Source organism: Vicia villosa, linkage group LG1 (genome assembly GCF_029867415.1).
Source record: "Vicia villosa cultivar HV-30 ecotype Madison, WI linkage group LG1, Vvil1.0, whole genome shotgun sequence".
Lineage (NCBI taxonomy): Eukaryota > Viridiplantae > Streptophyta > Magnoliopsida > Fabales > Fabaceae > Vicia > Vicia villosa.
Genome location: NC_081180.1, coordinates 83,968,781 through 83,987,972, shown reverse-complemented (window position 1 = coordinate 83,987,972; position 19,192 = coordinate 83,968,781). Strand labels below are relative to the sequence as shown.

Here is a 19,192-nt window from a genome sequence, read left to right as displayed (position 1 = left end):
AAGAGAAAGATAAAAGTAAGGGATATAAACCAAATCCAAAAATAATAAAAAGTATTAATTAAATATTTAAAAATAGTAACCCAAACCATTGGATAAAAATCATAGCTAATAAAATGAGGGATATAATTCAACCAAGTAGGAAATTTTTATGTGTAATGTTTTTCAAATTTTTAATGTAATTTGCATCAAAATTTGAAATTATATTATTATAAACTAGCTATAACCTGTTTAATTCTTAGACTTTTTGTCCCTACATACATATGAAACACAATGTACTAGGCTACCACATGTTCATTATCTATGAAGATAAGTTATGGTTGTAACAAAACAAAAGAAAACAAACTAAAGTGAAGATAGATAGATAGATAGTATATGCAATGAGTTCCATTGGACAAACCATGTTAATGGCACTAACAGTAACAGTAAACAAGTATGCATCTTCCAATATACAAGCAGTCCATAACAGAAAACAACCAAACCAAACATTAACCAGCACCAACGTAGGATTTGGAAGGAGAGGACTCGTCTTATCAGCTGTTGTTGCTGCAACTCAAATCCCTGAGTCAAGAACACAGCTTCTTCAAAGTATATATTAATTAACTCAGAATTCATAACACTACTCTTTGTGCTTCTTTTGTCTAATTGATAATGCTAATTTTTATCAGAATATTTGAAGAAATCAGAGGAAAACAAGGAGAAAAATGACAAAGAGGTAACTGTGTTTATGTGATACTATTTAATATAATATTTCATTTGATTTAGTGACAGTTTGTGTTGTGTTGTGTTGTGTTGCAGAGAGTGGATAGTTATTACAAACGTAACTACAAGGATTATTTTGAATTTATAGAAGGGAGTTTGAAAGGAAAAGATGGGAAAGTTTCAGAAGCACAAAAGGGTATTCTTGATTGGCTTGAAGCTAACAAGTGATGATTTAGAGTAGCTAGCTACTTTTCAATTATCTACACCCTTTACAACTGTACATTGTATCCAAATAGTTTTGTAGTCCAATAGATTTTGATTTCCTGTGTCTTATTTTGATTTGAGATCCGAGTAGTATCCAACTTCGTTATTGCTAGTAATTGAATTTAATATGAAATTGCTTGATATAACATTGTTGCTAGAAATTGAACATAATATGAAATAGTTTTGTACTCACACATGAATGTGAGACACAACATTGACTGTGACTCTTTAACATCTGTAATAAGTTGAAAATATAGAAGTAAATGAAAGTAGATATATTTGTTGGAGTTGTGTTGTGTCTTGGATTGGACATGAAACGTGTCTTTAATTTGTAGTGTTTTTTTAAACATAAACATAGCCATAGGTGTTCTAAAAGTCAAATCTCATAGCCATTCTTTATAGTTTCAAAATTTGGGGAATGCTTTTTATTGTGAAAACTATTCTATGGTATCACTCATGTTGTTCCGGGCCGACTATAATGGCCATCGGCCAATCACTTAAAGAAAATCTTGATTCTTTTGGATTATTCGTAGCACAGGAGAACTATCATATAAAAGAGTACATGCGATTTAAGACTAAGATACATTCAACGACTTCCCGCATCCCACGCCTAGAAAATAGTAGGTTGTAGTAACTATTTCTTATAGAAAAGATACCGCGAGAATTTTAGATACACAATTTCAAATTCAAATTTCATTCACGTTTTTCTTTCAAAGACTGACTTGAGTGTTGGAGTATTAACCTTGTAGGTCAGCCCCTCCTCTGCCGCATATGAGGTTCAGGTCCACCATCGTTCATCACAACCATCGATTCTCTGATCAATTCTAGTTCCACAACGGAACAATGGCATCTTCCGTCGGAATCAACTCATGATTCTCACGTTTTCCACAATCTCACATTCTATCTTCAATCCATCGGTTCTAAACCTCCTCAATTTATCAAATTAGAGTTCACGGGATTAAACATTGGATCCGCTACATTCAACCTATTCGAGTAGCAGATCAACCTTGATTTTTCGATTTTCCAGATTCATGACTTCCAAACCTTTCAACAATGGCGAATCTAAAGCTACTCGTCTGGCCGCCTTATGCAAAGCATCTGTCGCGGCCGCTACCGCTCAAACAACGAGAAATCAACCTCCTCCTCCTCAAGATATTGTAGATCAGGTTGTGGTAGATACTCCCTTGCACTCAGACATACTCCAACCTCCTCAAATCACAGTATCTACTCCAGTACCTCTTCTCAGACCTCTAGTACCACCGTCAACTTCACAACCTAAAGCAATGTCTAATTTTAAACTATTGTGAATCAATCTCATAATATAAGGTGCTAGTTGTTGAAAAACATGTATAACATCGTTCAACAATAAAATTCACAAGCGATAGAAGAGAGGTTGCTTCGCCTTGAAGAAAGTCTACAAAACGCACTTCCAAGGGAAAACATCGCGCAAGAAGCCCTTTCAAAGATACATTACAACGAATAACACTTTTTATGACGAACCTTTCTTCTCCAACATGCTAAACACCGAGAAGATATATCCTAGGAGCGCGATGTTTTATTTTTTTAATAAGATGAACAAAATGTTACGTCGGTGTTATAAAAAACGAGGTAACACAACTATAAGTTAGTGTTAGATGCGGTAGAGGGCAAACAACAAAAGATTTGGAAATATTATTCCGAAAACTTATCGTGTCCGTAGAGATGGTTGTTAGAATTCCATTCAACGGTTTCTATTTTTTTGAACTTGGTTTTGAATTGATTTAAAGTAAAAGAGAAAATAAAAAGATATAAACACAAAATAAATACATTCTTCGGATAGATTAACTTATCAGGCATGCAGACATACTCACTCATCACAGACTTAAACTTATCGACCAATTATACCCAACCTACGATACTCGTCAATGTCATCACCTATCAACCACTAAACCCACTGTATTATCTCAGCGGCGATCTCTCTATACACCTCGACAATCGTGTTGCTCGCGTCGATGATCTCTCAGCATAACACAACCAACACAGAGGCATTAAGCACGGATACTCAAGTGAATGTTAGCCCTAAATCTATCTCTAAAGTCTAGAAACTAACAAATAATCATCATAGATAAGGATTCAAGCAGTATATGTCTATAGCAACCCAAAACACCAAGCATAGAGCAAAAATCTAAGACAACAATCGACACAGATTTGAAAATCAAGTTTTATATAACGCCATAAGCGACAAATATACATGAGTTCAAAGTAAATACATAAACAAAACCCAACTATAAGAGAATACACAAAGAAGAAGAGAAATGAACCAAAAACCTCCTGATTAATCAGTTCCGATCGACGATCAATCCACCTCTAATCATCCAGATGCAAGCTCCCTAGTTTTTTTCTAACCTAATCTAACCTAAGAATGAGATTGATGGAGTTTGGGTAAAAAATCCCCGAAAAACCATAACCTAAAATTTTACAAATGAATAAAATATAAACAAAATTTGCGCAGTCTGGCTAAGCGAGCTTACGCTTTATTCCTAAATATCTAGTACAGTAAAAGAGACCTTGCTTAGCAATCTGAGCGCACTAAGCGAGCTCGTGAAGAATGCTCTGCCTTTGTTATTGAAACTCTAAGCGCGCTACAGCTTGGTTTAGCGGGTTTCTGCTGAATTTTCTTCTTATTGCTCCAAAACTGCGTATTCGAAGTCGTGCCTTCGACACTTTATTGCTCGAGGCTCTGATGCATCAATAATTATAAAACGAAGGAAAAACTATCAAACGGTACATAAAAAGAATCAAAACTCAATTATACAAATATTTACACAAAAGTTGGGATTTTATCATAAAAATGGAAAGAATAGAATCGATAAGTGCCATAAATATATATATATATATATATATATATATATATATATATATACACACTCAAAATAACGACATTTTGGCACGTATCAAACTCTCCCCAACTTGAAACGTTGTTTATCCTCAAACAATGTTAAACAACTCAAAGAATCGAACGCAATAAGCCAAAGAATCGTGAATCAATAAGTTTCGAAAACTAAAAACAAATATATGGCTCAACACAAAAACATTTAAACAAAGTAATAATTTGCACAATTCTACAACGAAAACATGTAAACGAAACAAATCCTAAGTACAAAAATTATACTAAACATTCTAAAACAATACAAGCTCACATTATGAATCACACCTAGCAAAATTCATCAACGGATAAAAAACACACAAAAATGAGGTATTTTCACTCATCCAACAATCTTGCAAACAAAAAACTGAAAATTATGCATTCATCCAAAAATCATATTGAAAATATAAAAGCAATAATCACAAGGGCTTTTCATGATTGTAGTGTGGCTTGGTTAACAAACAAGGGATAATTCCTAAAACTAATTGAAACAAAAATTTGCCTAAACCTAAGGGAGTCATCAATCCATAAAGTTTCAAGCAGCAAAATCTCGATCAAACTTCTTCTTTAATCCAAATTGTTACACCAAAGCACGTACTTATTTGCACAATTATTCTAGCTCTTTTCTTTTTCTTTTTCGAAAATTTTCTTTTTCTTTCTCAAATTTTTTTCTTTTCAACCTCATAGCAACAACCAAATAAGTAGTGTAAACACTCTCTTCCCAACTTGAATTCAACCAACATCCTAGTGTGAATACTCCCTAATTTCTAAAGCAAGGTGTCTTCTCGGGCTTCCTACATTCTCTCCTCAACTTGAATTCCACCAACTTTGAGGTGAGAGATATTGGGCTTCCTTCCACCACATGCTTCTTGTGGTGTCTTCTAGTGCGCACTTCTTGTTGGGGAACGATTTTTCAAGTAAACCGCACATGCCACTTGTTCGGTCCAAAACTCCTTCGACATTTTCTTGCTCTTAAGCATGTTTCGCACCATATTAAGCTCTTCAGTGCTCCTTAGTCGCGGTGTCCTCTCACTTGAGCTTGTTTCCTCCAACCTTGGTATCGGGGAGGTTGGTGGTGTAAGATGTTCCTCTATCATTGGTTGTTCAATTTTTTCTTCTTCAAAGTAAGGAAGAAAATCATACCTTTTTCTTGATCACTCCAATCCCAACAATCTTATTCATCAAACTCCATGTTGCGGCTTATGACGATCTTTCCACTATTTGGATTAAAAAGCTTGTACCCTTTGGAGCTTGAGTCGTAACCTACAAACACATATTTCTCACTTTTATTATCGAGCTTTGTTCTCCTTTCGTCTGGAACATGGGTAAAGGCAATGCTTCCAAACACTTTGAGGTGAGAGATCTCGGGCTTCCTTCCACTCCATGCTTCTTGTGGTGTCTTCTCGTGCACACTTCTTGTTGGAGAGCGATTTGTCAAGTAAACCGCACATGCCACATCTTCGGCCCAAAACTCCTTCGGTATCTTCTTACTCATGAACATGCTTCGCACCATATTAAGTATGGTTTGGTTCTCTCTTTCTGTTATTCTATTTTTTGTGGCGATCTTGGTACTATCAATGGGCGACGGATTTCATGGTCTTCACAATATTTGTTGAACTCATTTGAAGTGAACTCTCATACTCGGCCAGATCTCATGTCCTTAATGGAAAGATTGTTTTATTTCTCCACAAGGGCTTTGAACTTCTTAAATTTTCAAACACTTCTAACTTTTCCTTCAAGAAAAAACTCATGTTTTTCTAGAATAATCATCAATAAAGAGGAGAAAGTACTTACTCTTTCTAAAATAGTTAGGTTTGGTTGGTCCACAGACATCTGTGTGTATGAGCTCTAGCGGCTTTGTGGCTCTTGATGTTGATTCCTTTGGAAAGCTTTTTTGGAATTGCTTCCCAATTAGACATCCTTTGCATAGTTAGTCTGGGTGGTTTATGCTAGGAAAACCTCTCACCATCTCCTTCTTTACCAAACGTTCTAGACCATCGAAGTTGAGATGCTTGAATCGTAGATGCCATAGCCACGAAGAATCGATATAGCACGCCTTAAGACACTTTGTCACTTCATTTTGAATGTTCAAAAGGAACATTATATTCATTGACATAGACACATTAGCAATCAAGTTATCTCTACAATCTCTTAAGAAAAGACTATGTTCTTTTAAGTGGATATCATATCCTTTCTCTAATAATTGTCCCAAGCTCAAAATATTATTCTTCATGCTAGGCACATAGTAGACATTGGATATGAATTGATGACTACCATTCTTCAAGCGTATGAGAATTTACCTTTGCCTTTGACTGGTATCTTCAAGTCATCTCCAAATGAGACAATCCCAGTTGTCGCTTCATTAATCTCTACGAATATGCTTCGATCGCTGCACATGTGGCTGCATGCTCTGGTGTCGAGGTACCACTTGTTTCTTTTCTCTTCAACTTGGTTTTGGCACGGGGGTAGCAAAGTTTCTTCTTCTCCGCCTTTTTCTTCTACAAAGTTAGCTTTCTCTTCAACCTTCTTCGAGAATCTACACTCGGATGCATAGTGACCAATCTTGTTGCAGTTGAAGCACTTGATTTGTGATTTTCCATACCTCAGCCATGAATTTCCTCTTCAACTACCTCTTGTCGCTTGTGGATTCCAACTTCTTTCTCCATTGTTGAAGTTGTCAGAGTAGTTGTTGTAACCACCTTTTCCTTCTCGTCCACGTCCTCGTCCATGTCCACGATCTTGGCCACAATCTCATCCTTTTTGGCTCTTGTAGTTTACATAGTTTGTTTCCTTTACGTTGAGTTGCAGTAGTTGCTCCTAGCCTCCTTTTGTTTAATTTTTCTCTTTTGTTTTTCTTCGTATGCTAGTAAGGAACCCATGAGTAGCTCAATAGTCAAGGTCTTTAAATCCTTCTTTTCTTTAATGTTGGTAACAATGAAGTCAAAACTTGGATTTAAAGTGTGAAGTATTTTCTTCATGATTTTCACATCATCAACATCTTCACCATTTCTTTTAAGTTGATTGACTATGGCCAATACTTGAGAAAAATAATCAAAAATTGACTCGAACTCCTCCATAAACAAATGTTCAAAGTCACCTCTAAGAGTTTGAAGACGAATCTTTTTTACCTGCTCAACTCCTTTGTTGCAAGTTTGAAGTTTGTCCCATGCTTCTTTGGTCATCGTTGTGTTGGATATCTTCTCAAAAGTATCTTCATCCACTGATTGATAAATGAGGAAGAGAGCTTTCTTGTCTCTCTTTCTTGACTCCTTCAACGTCTCTTTCACACCTTGGCTTAGTGAGGCTTCATCTTACTCCTTGAAGCCTTTCCCAACGATATCCCACACATCTTGAGATCCTAATAGCGCATTCATCTTGATACTCCAATTATCATAGTTGTTCTTTGTGAGCATCAACATTTGAAAAGGAAACCTCCATTCGCCATCTTTTAAGGACCTTGAAGCTCTAGTACCAGTTTGTTGGAATTAAGATTTTTTGTGTTTGGTGAAAATATTTAGAAATATTGGAGGCTTGAATAGAAATTTGATAGGTCGAAGAATTCTTTATGGAAAAGATAATTTTGTATTTTGCTTGATACAAATGTGTGAGATTACACCTCTATTTATAGTACTCTAAGGAGAACTCTAGACTTATTAATTCTAATGAATTCTCAATTCTAAAAATTCAAAGAGTATTCTAGAGAATATTATATTAATAAAAAATATATAGACTCTTCAAATACTACCAGAATCATACACTACCCCAAAAAATTTTAAGTTCAAAATAATTAAGCCCAAAAAAATCAAATTGAACCCAAATCAAATTTAGATTTCAAAAATGTGAAGGTTCCATTAAATAAAAGGGGCCAACTTCATTACCCTTCAATTAAAAGTGGGTAATTTTACCCATCTGACTTGGCTGAAACGTATTGGTGTAAAATTAGGTTATTTGACATATCATTAAGAAGATTTTATTTTTAATTGTTGCAGCATAATTCTTTATAATTACAATTGCATCCTTAATGTTTCCAATGCACTAATTACAATTGCATCCATTATGTTTCCAATGCAAATTTTGTTCGCTTGCCTCTGTAAAATAATTGAAGTTTAATGATCACTTTTACTTTGGTAAATAGATGTTTTTTTTTTAATGTAATTGCTATTTCTTAATAATAAAACTTTATAACTTTGGCATATAATTTAATTACCTACTGTATGCTGTTTACTATATAGTATATTGGCAAATAAAAATTTTATATAATTTTTCAAAAATATTTATTTATTTGTTACATTCTATTCTATACTAGTACTTAGACCCGTGCGAGGCACGGGTTAAATATTTTTTAAGTAAAACAAGTATTTTAAAAATATTAATATTTTAAAAATATTTATAATTTAAAAATTTTACTTAAAGTAAAGTCACTTTTATATAGATAAAATGTCATTGTAATTAATAATATACATAAAAAAAAGTTAATTTAACTATTTTTTTATAAATTATAAAATAATTTGAATACTTCTAATTTAGATAAATTTTAAAAAAAATTAACTTGTTAAATAAAAAGAGAATCAATCAAGATGATATTCAAAAATATATATTTGTAATAATTATTATAATAAAGTTTCTCTTTTTATTAAATATAAATTTTAATAATGGTCATAAGTAAATAAATTAAAATTTTCAAAAGCAATAAATAAGATGATAAATTAATTAAAACTACTATAAATAAATACGAAATAAATTCTTAAATTTATCATAAATTTAAATTTGGTTAATTATATTTTAATATCAATATAACTAATATATGTCACAATTTTAAAAATAAAAAAAATGAAATATATTCTATCTATTATAAACTAATGTTTCATTCTGTTGTTAATTGTAGAAAATAATTTATTTAATAAAAAATAATTGACTAATTTAATAGTTTTTAAATAAAAAATTATTTAATAATTATTTATTATTAATTTACTATATATTTGAACAATTATTTTCAATTATTATAATAAAATTTCTATTTTTATTAAAACTAAATTGTAATAGTGGTCATAAGAAAACAAATTAAATTCTTAAAATTGTCATAAATTTAAATTTAAATTTCATTAATTAATTTTTAATAACAATATATGTAGTATATATTAAAATTTTAAAAATAAAAAAAATGAAATATATCCTATATATTTTATATAAAAGTCGAGAAACTCAATTTCCTCACAAAAATTCTGGTACAGGCACCATTCGCTCGGCGAGTCTCCTCGTTCGCCCGGTGACCGAAGTCACTAACCAACATCCCAATTTCCTCACGCCTCTCGCCCATATAGCCTCTTCACTCGCCCGACGACTGATGTTAGTAGCCAACACCTACCCTTGCATGCACCATTCGCCCGACGTGTCCCGAATTGATCGCCTCACCCGGCGATTGGGTCAATTCGCCTCACCCTTCTAAACCCCGCGAAAATTAAATAAATATTTCAGAGTACATGAAACAAGGATGCCACAATTCAATTTAAAAAAACAAACATCATACGTCATTGCCATGCATTCACTGAGGAAATTCAACATAATTCATCATAACTCATAAAATAATCTCATGTTAACACATCGGAAATCCAACATTTGGATGAGTATAACATATTTAATACTACATCCCAAATTAAAATCAAGATCATAAAGATAGAGTCATTAAAACATGAACCCTAAGCTAACGTTCCCCAGTGTTACAATTATCAGAGCATGACACTTGGCGCTAAGCTAACAAACTGACTCATGGGCTAATCCTCACCAAGTCGAAAGCCGCTATCTTCAATCTGAAAATGACAACATGTAAGGGTGAGTCTCATTCTCAATTAGAAAATGTTATAAGTTTATAAATAATAAGACCTCATTCGCGTATTATTCACCCAATTGCAATTATGATCAGATTCACAACAACATTCATCAATCGCAACTGTCAATCAATCACAACATATTATAACATTTGACAATCTTCCATTCATGTTATAATAATGAAAATATCCTAATGCAATGCAACTACATGCATGTGGTACCAACATCATCAATGAGATTAACCCACCGACCGATCCAACATCATCAAGATACGGCCCTGCCAGCACAGATTCCACGCAATGGGAATCATGCCTTTCACTGATCCAACACATCATCATGGATACAACCTCAACAAATGATTATGAATGCATGCAAACATATATGAAATATACTTATACCATCGTCAAGTCTATGAGTAACATCATTCAATACTCAAGCCATCATCATCATCAAGGCATGTTTATATATATTAACATCATTCACTACAAATCAATCATCATCATTAAGAACATACATGTAACCACATCAATCCTCATCATCATCCATAAAGAATATACATGTATTCCCATCATCCAAAACAAATAAATCATCATTATACATTTCTCAACAATCATCACATAATCATGTTTTCAAACACATCTTGTATTGTCACATTTTATCATATATGTCAAAAATACATCATCCATCAAACTAACAAATTATTTACATCATACTCATATCCTTGCATATAATGTCTCATAAGCTTCATCATACAATCAAACAAATCATCACACAACTTATACTTTAAACATATCATGTATTGTCATATCTCATCTTATATATACACAATACATCATTCAATAAGAAAATAAATCATGATCTAAAATAATCAAAGTTACACCTCATTTCATCATCTAAGCACATAGGTTATTTCATAAGGTTCATCATGCTCGAAACGACACTAAAAACGGTCATACGGTTTGAAAGTTATGGCTTTTATAAAATATTTTATTTTTCAAAAACAAACAGTGGTAACCGGTTACCCAAACCCCAGTAACCAGTTACTGCATCTCACGTAACCCAGAGTTCTGTTTTTAATAGGGGTAATTGGTTATTGCCATTTCAGTAACCGATTACTGCCTCCCAGACTTCAGTGGTAACCGATTACCCAAACCCCAGTAACCGGTTACTTCGTACCTGTAACCCCAAAATTGCCATTTTACAGCACCCGTACCATTTCACATTCCATCCAATGCGTACCATGACATGTTAAATCACCAAACAGTACAAGAATACACCTTTTAACACAGCTTTAGCACGTTTTAATGGTAATCTAACATCATACATAACATTATTCAGTCAATTCATCAAATCTCCCAAAATCCCAATTATTCCAAAACCTAACACATATCACAATCGACATAAACAACATACTCATTCAATCCCACCATCTATAATCTCATAATAGATGCTAAATGGAAGAGTCCCCCTTACCTTAAGGTTGATCTTGAGTCTTCCTCTCTTCACGCTTCTTCGCGTTCTCTGCTCTTTTCACATTCTGAACTTTTCTTCTCCTTTGCTTCTATTCTCTCCTTTTCCCAATTATCTTATTTTATGAAAATAAAGCAAAATAACTTTAGTAATAGGGCCTACCAATCACACCCCTTCCATTACTAACCACAACTTGGCCCAATAACCTTATTTATTGACAATTCTCTAATAAATTCAATAAAATGTCAAATAATTCTTATAATTCAATTTAAAAATTAATTAAATTAAATTAGGAAAATATGGAGTGTTACAAGGTCTATGAATTATGATCTGAAAAGGTGATGGTGGACTTCTGAAAATGCATTTAAACTATATTTTATTAATTTAGAATATTTAATGATTATTATTTATTTTAAATAAAATAAGAAATATAAAATATTTTTCCACATATATTCAATAAAATCACTCATAATATTTTTCCACATACATTTTTGTAAAAATATTTTAAAAATAAATTTATAAAAATGAAAATATGATAGATTTGATAGAATGCATGTGTAAAAAATAATACTACCATAAAACTTATAAATTAATACTATATTTTACAAATTATTTAAATTTAAATAAAAATAAATGAAATAGTTTTTATCGAATAATATTTGAAAATAAAATATGTTAAGCAATTTGTTTGAGGGCCGTTGATAGTAAAAAAATTATTAATAAGTTGAATGAGGAGCACTTCACATAGTGTAGTTTAAGAAAAATAAATGATAAGAATAAAATAAATGGATTAGAAAGCATTTGCATCGAAAAGTAAAATGGTGGCTACACAAAAGTAGAGGTAAAAATATCATTAATGATTTTGGGGTAAATTTATAAATATTTAAAATTAAGTCTAATAATAATAACTGAAACATAATTGACACATAAGTGTTTTAATGATTGACAAGTCAGATGGGTAGAATACCCAACTTTTTTGAAAAGGGTAGATAAGAATTCACCTAAATAAAATTCTTGTAAGCTAAATATGTCCACGTGACTATGTGAATGGAGGCAAAGTAAAATCTTGAAAAGAAGAGAATTAGGATTTGGAATCACATTGCATGTGGATTAATAAAATCTCAGTCAACTGCATCATGCCCAATAAGATTTCACATTCTCCATTCATGTTATGCTCAAGATCCTCTATTTTCACCTTCCACACAAACACAAAAAAAATCTATTTTATCTTTTTTTTGACGTGGTGGTTGATGTTTTCCCTAAAAGGATGATGCAGACACAAAAAAAAAAAAAAAGCAATAAAAAAACAAACTTATTCATTTTGATCTGCAATCTGCATAAATGGTAGTAGTATATTAGTATAGTGTAATTCTAGTATTCTACTTGAGCTATCTTTTAATCAGTTTACATGATTAATGAAGCACATGAAAAAAAAGAAAAAAAAAGGACATAATAGGATATTATAGGATATACCTTATTATACCAAACACTACACTATTTAGTTCAAAATAGCATAATATATATTTTTCCCATATTTGAACTAGGAATCAGGTTTGTAATGTACCTTATAAAATCCTATATTTGAGTATTAATATTGACCCTTGATCGAGTTGATGAGTAAGCATATAGTATTTATTTTAGAATAATATTATTCCTTAAAATAAGGATAATACTGTATAGTAGGTATGTGCATAGGTGTCAATAGTAGAGACTGTAGAATGGAAATGGACGTGTAGTCTGTTTTGTTAAGAGGGTACACTGTGCTTTGCTGTCTAGCATGTGAATCAATGGGGTATGGTGCTGTGGTATGATTCAATTCAATTCTCTCACTCTCTCTCTTACATGCACCCATTATAACATGCACAACTGGCAGTTTTTGATTCATTCTCTTATAGCCTACAATAAAGACAAAATTAACTACTTACATATTTTCATCCTATTCATAAATATTTGATTCATATCTAGTAAATCAAATTGTCAACTCGATTGTTAAATGTGTAGAGACACTAAAAGTGAGGTTTAAAAGATTAAAATTCTAATTTTGGGAAAAAAAATACTAACATAACATTTTATAATAATGTGTGCGTGTGTGGTCTAGCGGTAAAACGTTTGGGTTCTGAGAGTGTGTTCCTTTCAAGGCTCTTGAAGACGATGATAAGACTATTCTTAAAAAAAAATTTACACTCTCTCAAATCAAAGACAATGATAAGACTATTCTTCAACAAAAAAAATTACACTATTTTGAGCCCATAAATTTGAACATATGACATATAATAAGTTTGAAGAGATTTTTTATCCATCTTATCCAAATACTTTTAATATATATGAACTCTATGGGTTGGTTTGGTGACGGAGGTTTAAATTTTGAGAATGTGCTTCTTTTAAGGTTATAAGTTCGAATTCAGCTAAATGTTAACAATTCTTATGTTGGATCACTTCATACAAAGTCTGTTTTGGCTTTAAATGGAGCGCTAGTGAATGAAGTCTGTTTTGGCTTTAAATGGAGCGCTAGTGAACCGTGGGAATCTTGAGCATTAATAATAATAAGTAATTATATATATTTAAAAAGTTAATATATATTTTAAAATTTGACAAAATATAAGTGTTATTTTAATAAATTTTAGGAATGACCATTGTAATTTTTTTAAACTTTTTATCCAACAAAACAAAAGAAGAATAAAGACAAAATTGTGCATATGATTTTAATGTGATTCTCTTTGGTTTTTCATCCAAGTTGCTCAACTCCAAAACCAAACACTAATGAGACACACACATTAACAAAGTTCCATTCTATTCTTCCTCTTATAACACCTACGCCTACTCTTTCTTAAATTCACCAAAAAATGAACATGAGTGCATTTGATTCTGAATGTAGTAGTGGATGTGAGTCAGGTTGGACTCTATACTTCGAACATTCTTATGGAAGTGAAGGGTATTATGGGAAATACAAAGACAAAAGAGTCATCACAAATGATGAAAATTACTCTCAAGATTTATCCATGCTTTCTGATGCTTCTTCTGGTCCTCCACATGTTGCTTATGATGATGATGGTGATAATGGTTACTTCAATGAAAAACATAATGGTAATTCCTTAGTGAAACAGAAGAAGAACAAGAGTGAAGCAAAGAAACAGAAAGTTAGAGAAAATGTTGGAGAAGATCAACAGAATCTTTCTTCTTTTCTTCATGATACTGCTAGCTCTCATGTCTTTGACTTTTCAACTGTAAGTTTCTTAATTATTTGATTTTAATTTATTTTAATATTTTAAGAAAATATAAAAAAACTTAGTATTTTTTTTTTAGTATTTTACTTATGATTTTTGATATTTTTTTAGAACAATGTTATTGAGACAAATCAACAAAATTATTCACAAGGTTTCTCAGCTACTAACTATTTTGAGGTATTTATTAAATTGATTTAGTTCTTTTAATTTTTGAATATTTTAAACTTGATTTTGTAATTGCTAAAAATGTGTGTGTATTTTATTTGCAGGGAACATCTTCATATCAAGAAGAACAATTTGGTTTTTTGCAACAATCTCAATCAGAAAATGAACTTCAAGGCAACAAGTAAATTAATTTTTTTTTTTTGGATTAATTAGTAGAATTTTTTATTGAGAATATGTGTTGAGGTTAATGATTTAATTTGAATTATTTGTTTAGCAGGTGGTATGGAAGAAAAAAAGGTTTTGGAATGAGGTGAAGAAAAGATCAGTTGTATTAATTGCTGCATCTGCTTTTGAAGTTACTCAAGATTAATGCTGTAGAAGAATTTAATTTCTGTTTTTTTTTCACTGTTACTTTGTCCATGTAGTGGGAAACAACTTGTAAGGGCAAGTTGGTCATTTTCTTTTGCTTTAGAAAATGTAATTTTCTTGTTAATTAATGGTGATTATAAGCTAAAATTTTCCTAATCATTTATATTTTATGCAAAATTTACTATGGTAATGCTAATCAATGGTGATTATAAGCTAAAATTGATATACTGTAATCGATATTGTCAATTGTCATTTTTAAGCTTTAGACGTGACAAAAGCGGATTTAATAATATTTATTGGCGGATTTTGGTGGAGCGGACATTTTGCCAATAAAATTAGTAAAGCGTTTGTCCATGTTAAGAGCTTAATTAGTAGTCAATTTGAGTAATTAAGAAGCTAAGTTCAAATCTTGTGTCCTCACTCATTAAAAACCTGTACCACTGCTAGCTGTGTACCTGCTTTCAGATTATAAAATTGTTTATACTGAATCTTTCTGTTTTATTTTATCAATTATTATTATGAGATGCATGCACAAACCAAATCAATTGGAGTATATGTTCCAAGAAATAAAAGTACATACACTCATTGTTATTTTTATATTAAAAGGATATCGTACATCTTAATGTACTGAAACTCAATAATTCATATACTTTTATATTTGTTATTAAAATGATCCATTACTTAATTTTATTAAGTTTTCTTTTAATTTTTTATAAGGCAAGACAAAATAATGTGCTGCCGACAAATGTATTGCTACTGGATTCACAGATAATTCAGATTCAGATAAAGCTTGATTAGGTAAGATCACCTTTTCTTTTTGTGATTATATAAAAATTAAAACGTTGAGAATTTTTTATAAATTATTTTCTATAATAGACAAATAGACAATGTCTTTATGAGTGTTTGGAAGAGTCTAGACAAGGCTCCATTTTCTCAAAACTCATGTATTTGTCATTTACTAATGTTTATTGCATGTTTAAAATGATAACGAGTTTATGTGATTGGGGTTGGTAAGATGAGATTTATCAGTCGGACTGATCGGTTTAAAATGTTATTTTTTCTAATATTTGTGATTTTGAATCTACCATAATTAGTTAAATATTTAAATATTTATTTTTAAGAAATTACATTATATTTTAGAATTTTCTTTTATATATAATATATAGAGTAGAGAGATATAAAATATGATTTAGTTTAATTATTTTGATTAATTCATTAACTTTATTTTGATTGTTTTGTTGATTTATTTTAAATTTTTACATGATAAATAATGAATATTCAAATGATAGTTTTCAATTTTTATCATAATTTATTTTGTTACATCATCTTTATTTTTAATATTTTACTTTCAGTTTTTTTAAGTTATTAATTAAAAAAAATTAATAATTTAATAGATCAACCCACTTGTCCACCATAAAAACAGAGAGGATTAAGTAGTATATATCATGATATTAAATTGTAATTACAATAATATTGATTCGGTAGTTTCTGCAATTACATCGGATTGTAATTGTATGTAATTGTAGTGTATTATAATTATGCATTTACCCCATTAGGAATTTCATTAGACAAATTATGTTTCAACCATTTCCATTAAAATTTAAATTTTAAAATATCAAAATTCAATTTTTTTCTAATGTAATGAAAAATTTTAATATTAAATATTTTTAACAATATATTTAAAATATTTTTCAATCAATGCAATCATAATTTTAGTAAAAGTTAATTTCAAAAACTTATTCATTTTCTTTTCTTTCTCAATAATATGTTGGTGATTCAAAAGGAACATACTCTATATGACCCATTTCTACTAGTTTGTCAACATTATCTCTTTTGGAAGGACCCTCTTATAAAATACATTTCTTGATCATGTTTTTTCATGTAGCTTTGTTCCCATCTCTAAACCTGTCTGTTTGGAAGCTGTCACTGACCTTGATGTCACACTTTCATTTTTTTATTCCTTTAGTCAATATATTCCTCTTTAATTAAACAACTAAACAAACTCTTCAACCAGTCCACAAACTTTGAAAAAGTTAAACAAAATCTCTATTCTCTCCACACGTGCTTACTCATACATAATCATAGGTTTGGCCATAAAATTCTTAACAACTTAAAATAAAAAGCTAAAGTAATGGGAAAGGATAAGGTAAAGTAATGAGAAATAGTGAATGAGTGTGGGGAGAGAAACATTTGTGTCCTTCCAACCACCGCCCAAAAACAAAACCATTTTGTATTCACGAATTTTGAGAAAACACTTGTCTATTTTTCTGATCTGTTATTTATGTGACCATTGCAAATTTAGTTTGGATGTTCCCAATTCCCTTGACATAACCTTCTGCACTTGTGCGCTTGAAAGCTCTATATCAAGGAAATAATAAATGTGACTGATTTCATTAGGTCAATCCAAAAACACTTCACATAAGAACAAATCTAGAACATACTTGCAAATAAATTTTTTAACAATTAAATCAAAAATAACGATATAGAAAATAGAAAAATAATTTTGTTAAACCAACTCAAATGACATGTATAGAAATATTAGATGTAGTTTTGCGAATTTTTTTTAAAATAAACCAAAATTTTCAAGGAAATTACACAAATAATCAAACTCTCAAGTTATTTACGCATATGGTTAATTTTTTTTTTTAAAATAACACATTGTCGCCACTACCATTGGCGACCACAGTGAATTTAGGGGTAAGTCGCCACTATCATTGACGACATCACTTAAAAAAAAGACCAAGTCGCCACTAGGGGTGGCGACTGCATTGTTTCATTTTTTTTCTTATTTTATTTAACTAGTAAACTACATTATTTAAATTATTTTACTTAACTAGTAAACTACATTACTTAAATAAAGAAAATTAATAAAAAAAACTACCATTTTATATTAATAAAAAACTACAATTATATTAATCATAATAGGGTTTACAATTACATATTTGATGGACCTAGTGCGGATGACCCTGGTACGATCCGCATGGCGGAGGTCTAATAACTCTAGGCGTTTCGACCCTGCATAATCAGATTTGCTTTCTGCAAACCGATTATTCAAATTGATGGCACTTGGTTGTACGGGAAATACAAACGAACATTACTGATGGCAGTCGCACAAGATGGAAACAGTAATATTTTTCATAATAGCCTTTGGTAGAAGGAGAAACAACTGCTGCTTGGAGTTTTTTTCTCAAGAGTCTCCGAACTAAAGTTGCTCCACAACCTGGTCTCTGTTTGATTTCTGACAGGCACACTTCTATTAAAAGTGCATACAACAATTCAGAAAATGGTAGGCACAACCCCCCATCTACGCATGTCTACTGCATTAGGCATATTGCACAAAATTTTATGCGGGAGATCTAAGATAAATTTTTGAAGAACAATTTGGTGAACGCGTGGTATGCCTCAAACCAACCAGGATTCCAATACTACCGCCACGAAATAACATTGTCAAATCCAGATGCGGGGAGGTTGATTGATAATCTTGACAGAGCAAAGTGGACTAGGTCGTACGACGATGGGGCGAGGTAGGGCCACATGACAACAAATCTTGTGGAATCGATGAACTGTGTCTTCAAGGGCATACAAAACCTACCTGTAACCGTTTTGGTGAGTGCAACCTATTTTCGGATGGCAACGTTGTTCGCAACAAGAGGTAAGCGGTGGAACACAGTGTTACAGACGCATCAGGTGTACACCGATATGTGCATGAAATTTGTGCAACAAGAATCTGCCAAAGGAAACAACCATCAGGTTACAAAATTCGACTGTCATGGCCACACTTTCAGTGTCAAAGAAACAATTAACCACAACTAGGGGCTGCCAAGACAAGAGTATCGGGTCATAATACCAGATCGTTGATGCAATTGCGGCCAATTTCAAGCCTATCGTATACCTTGCTCCCATGTCATTGCAGCTTGTTCACATACTCACTTTGATACAGTATCACTGGTATCTCCGGTTTACAAGGTTGCAACATTGCATAGTGTATACAACAATAACTTTCCAGTGGTAGCAATGAAGGCATATTGGCCAGTGTATGACGGGGAAATTGTTTGGCACAACGATTCAATGCGGCGGAATAAAAGAGGTCGACCAAACAACAAGTGTATTAGAACCGAAATGGACGCCGCTGATAAAATGCAATGGAAGTGTAGTATATGTCTCCAGGTCGGGCATAAAAAGAACAAGTGTCCCGATCGTGGATCTAGTTCCACAACATAGTTTTTATCATGAGTTACAACATGGAAAACACCTACAAGACTTAAACAAC

The 19,192-nt window shown here is 31.7% G+C and overlaps 2 protein-coding genes across 4 annotated transcripts; both read left to right on the top strand.

Moving 5' to 3' along the window:
- Positions 1 to 307: 307 nt before the first annotated feature.
- LOC131611046 (uncharacterized) lies at positions 308 to 1,032 on the top strand. Its single transcript, XM_058883174.1, has 3 exons — positions 308 to 585; positions 666 to 712; positions 796 to 1,032. Exons 1-3 carry the CDS (start codon positions 378 to 380, stop codon positions 925 to 927), a joined length of 387 nt encoding a protein of 128 aa, XP_058739157.1. The 5' UTR covers positions 308 to 377; the 3' UTR covers positions 928 to 1,032.
- A 5,067-nt stretch (positions 1,033 to 6,099) lies between these two features.
- On the top strand, positions 6,100 to 15,074 carry LOC131611033 (protein SOB FIVE-LIKE 5-like). Of its 3 annotated transcripts, XM_058883170.1 has the most exons (5): positions 6,100 to 6,113; positions 14,040 to 14,388; positions 14,500 to 14,565; positions 14,658 to 14,734; positions 14,828 to 15,074. In XM_058883170.1, exons 1-5 carry the CDS (start codon positions 6,100 to 6,102, stop codon positions 14,865 to 14,867), a joined length of 546 nt encoding a protein of 181 aa, XP_058739153.1. In that variant the 3' UTR covers positions 14,868 to 15,074. The 3 variants fall into 3 exon arrangements, with proteins under 3 accessions (XP_058739153.1, XP_058739148.1, XP_058739144.1); XM_058883165.1 differs by lacking the exon at positions 6,100 to 6,113 and having other exon boundaries at positions 13,915 to 14,388; positions 14,831 to 15,074; XM_058883161.1 differs by lacking the exon at positions 6,100 to 6,113 and having other exon boundaries at positions 13,915 to 14,388.
- The last annotated feature ends 4,118 nt before the right edge of the window (positions 15,075 to 19,192 follow it).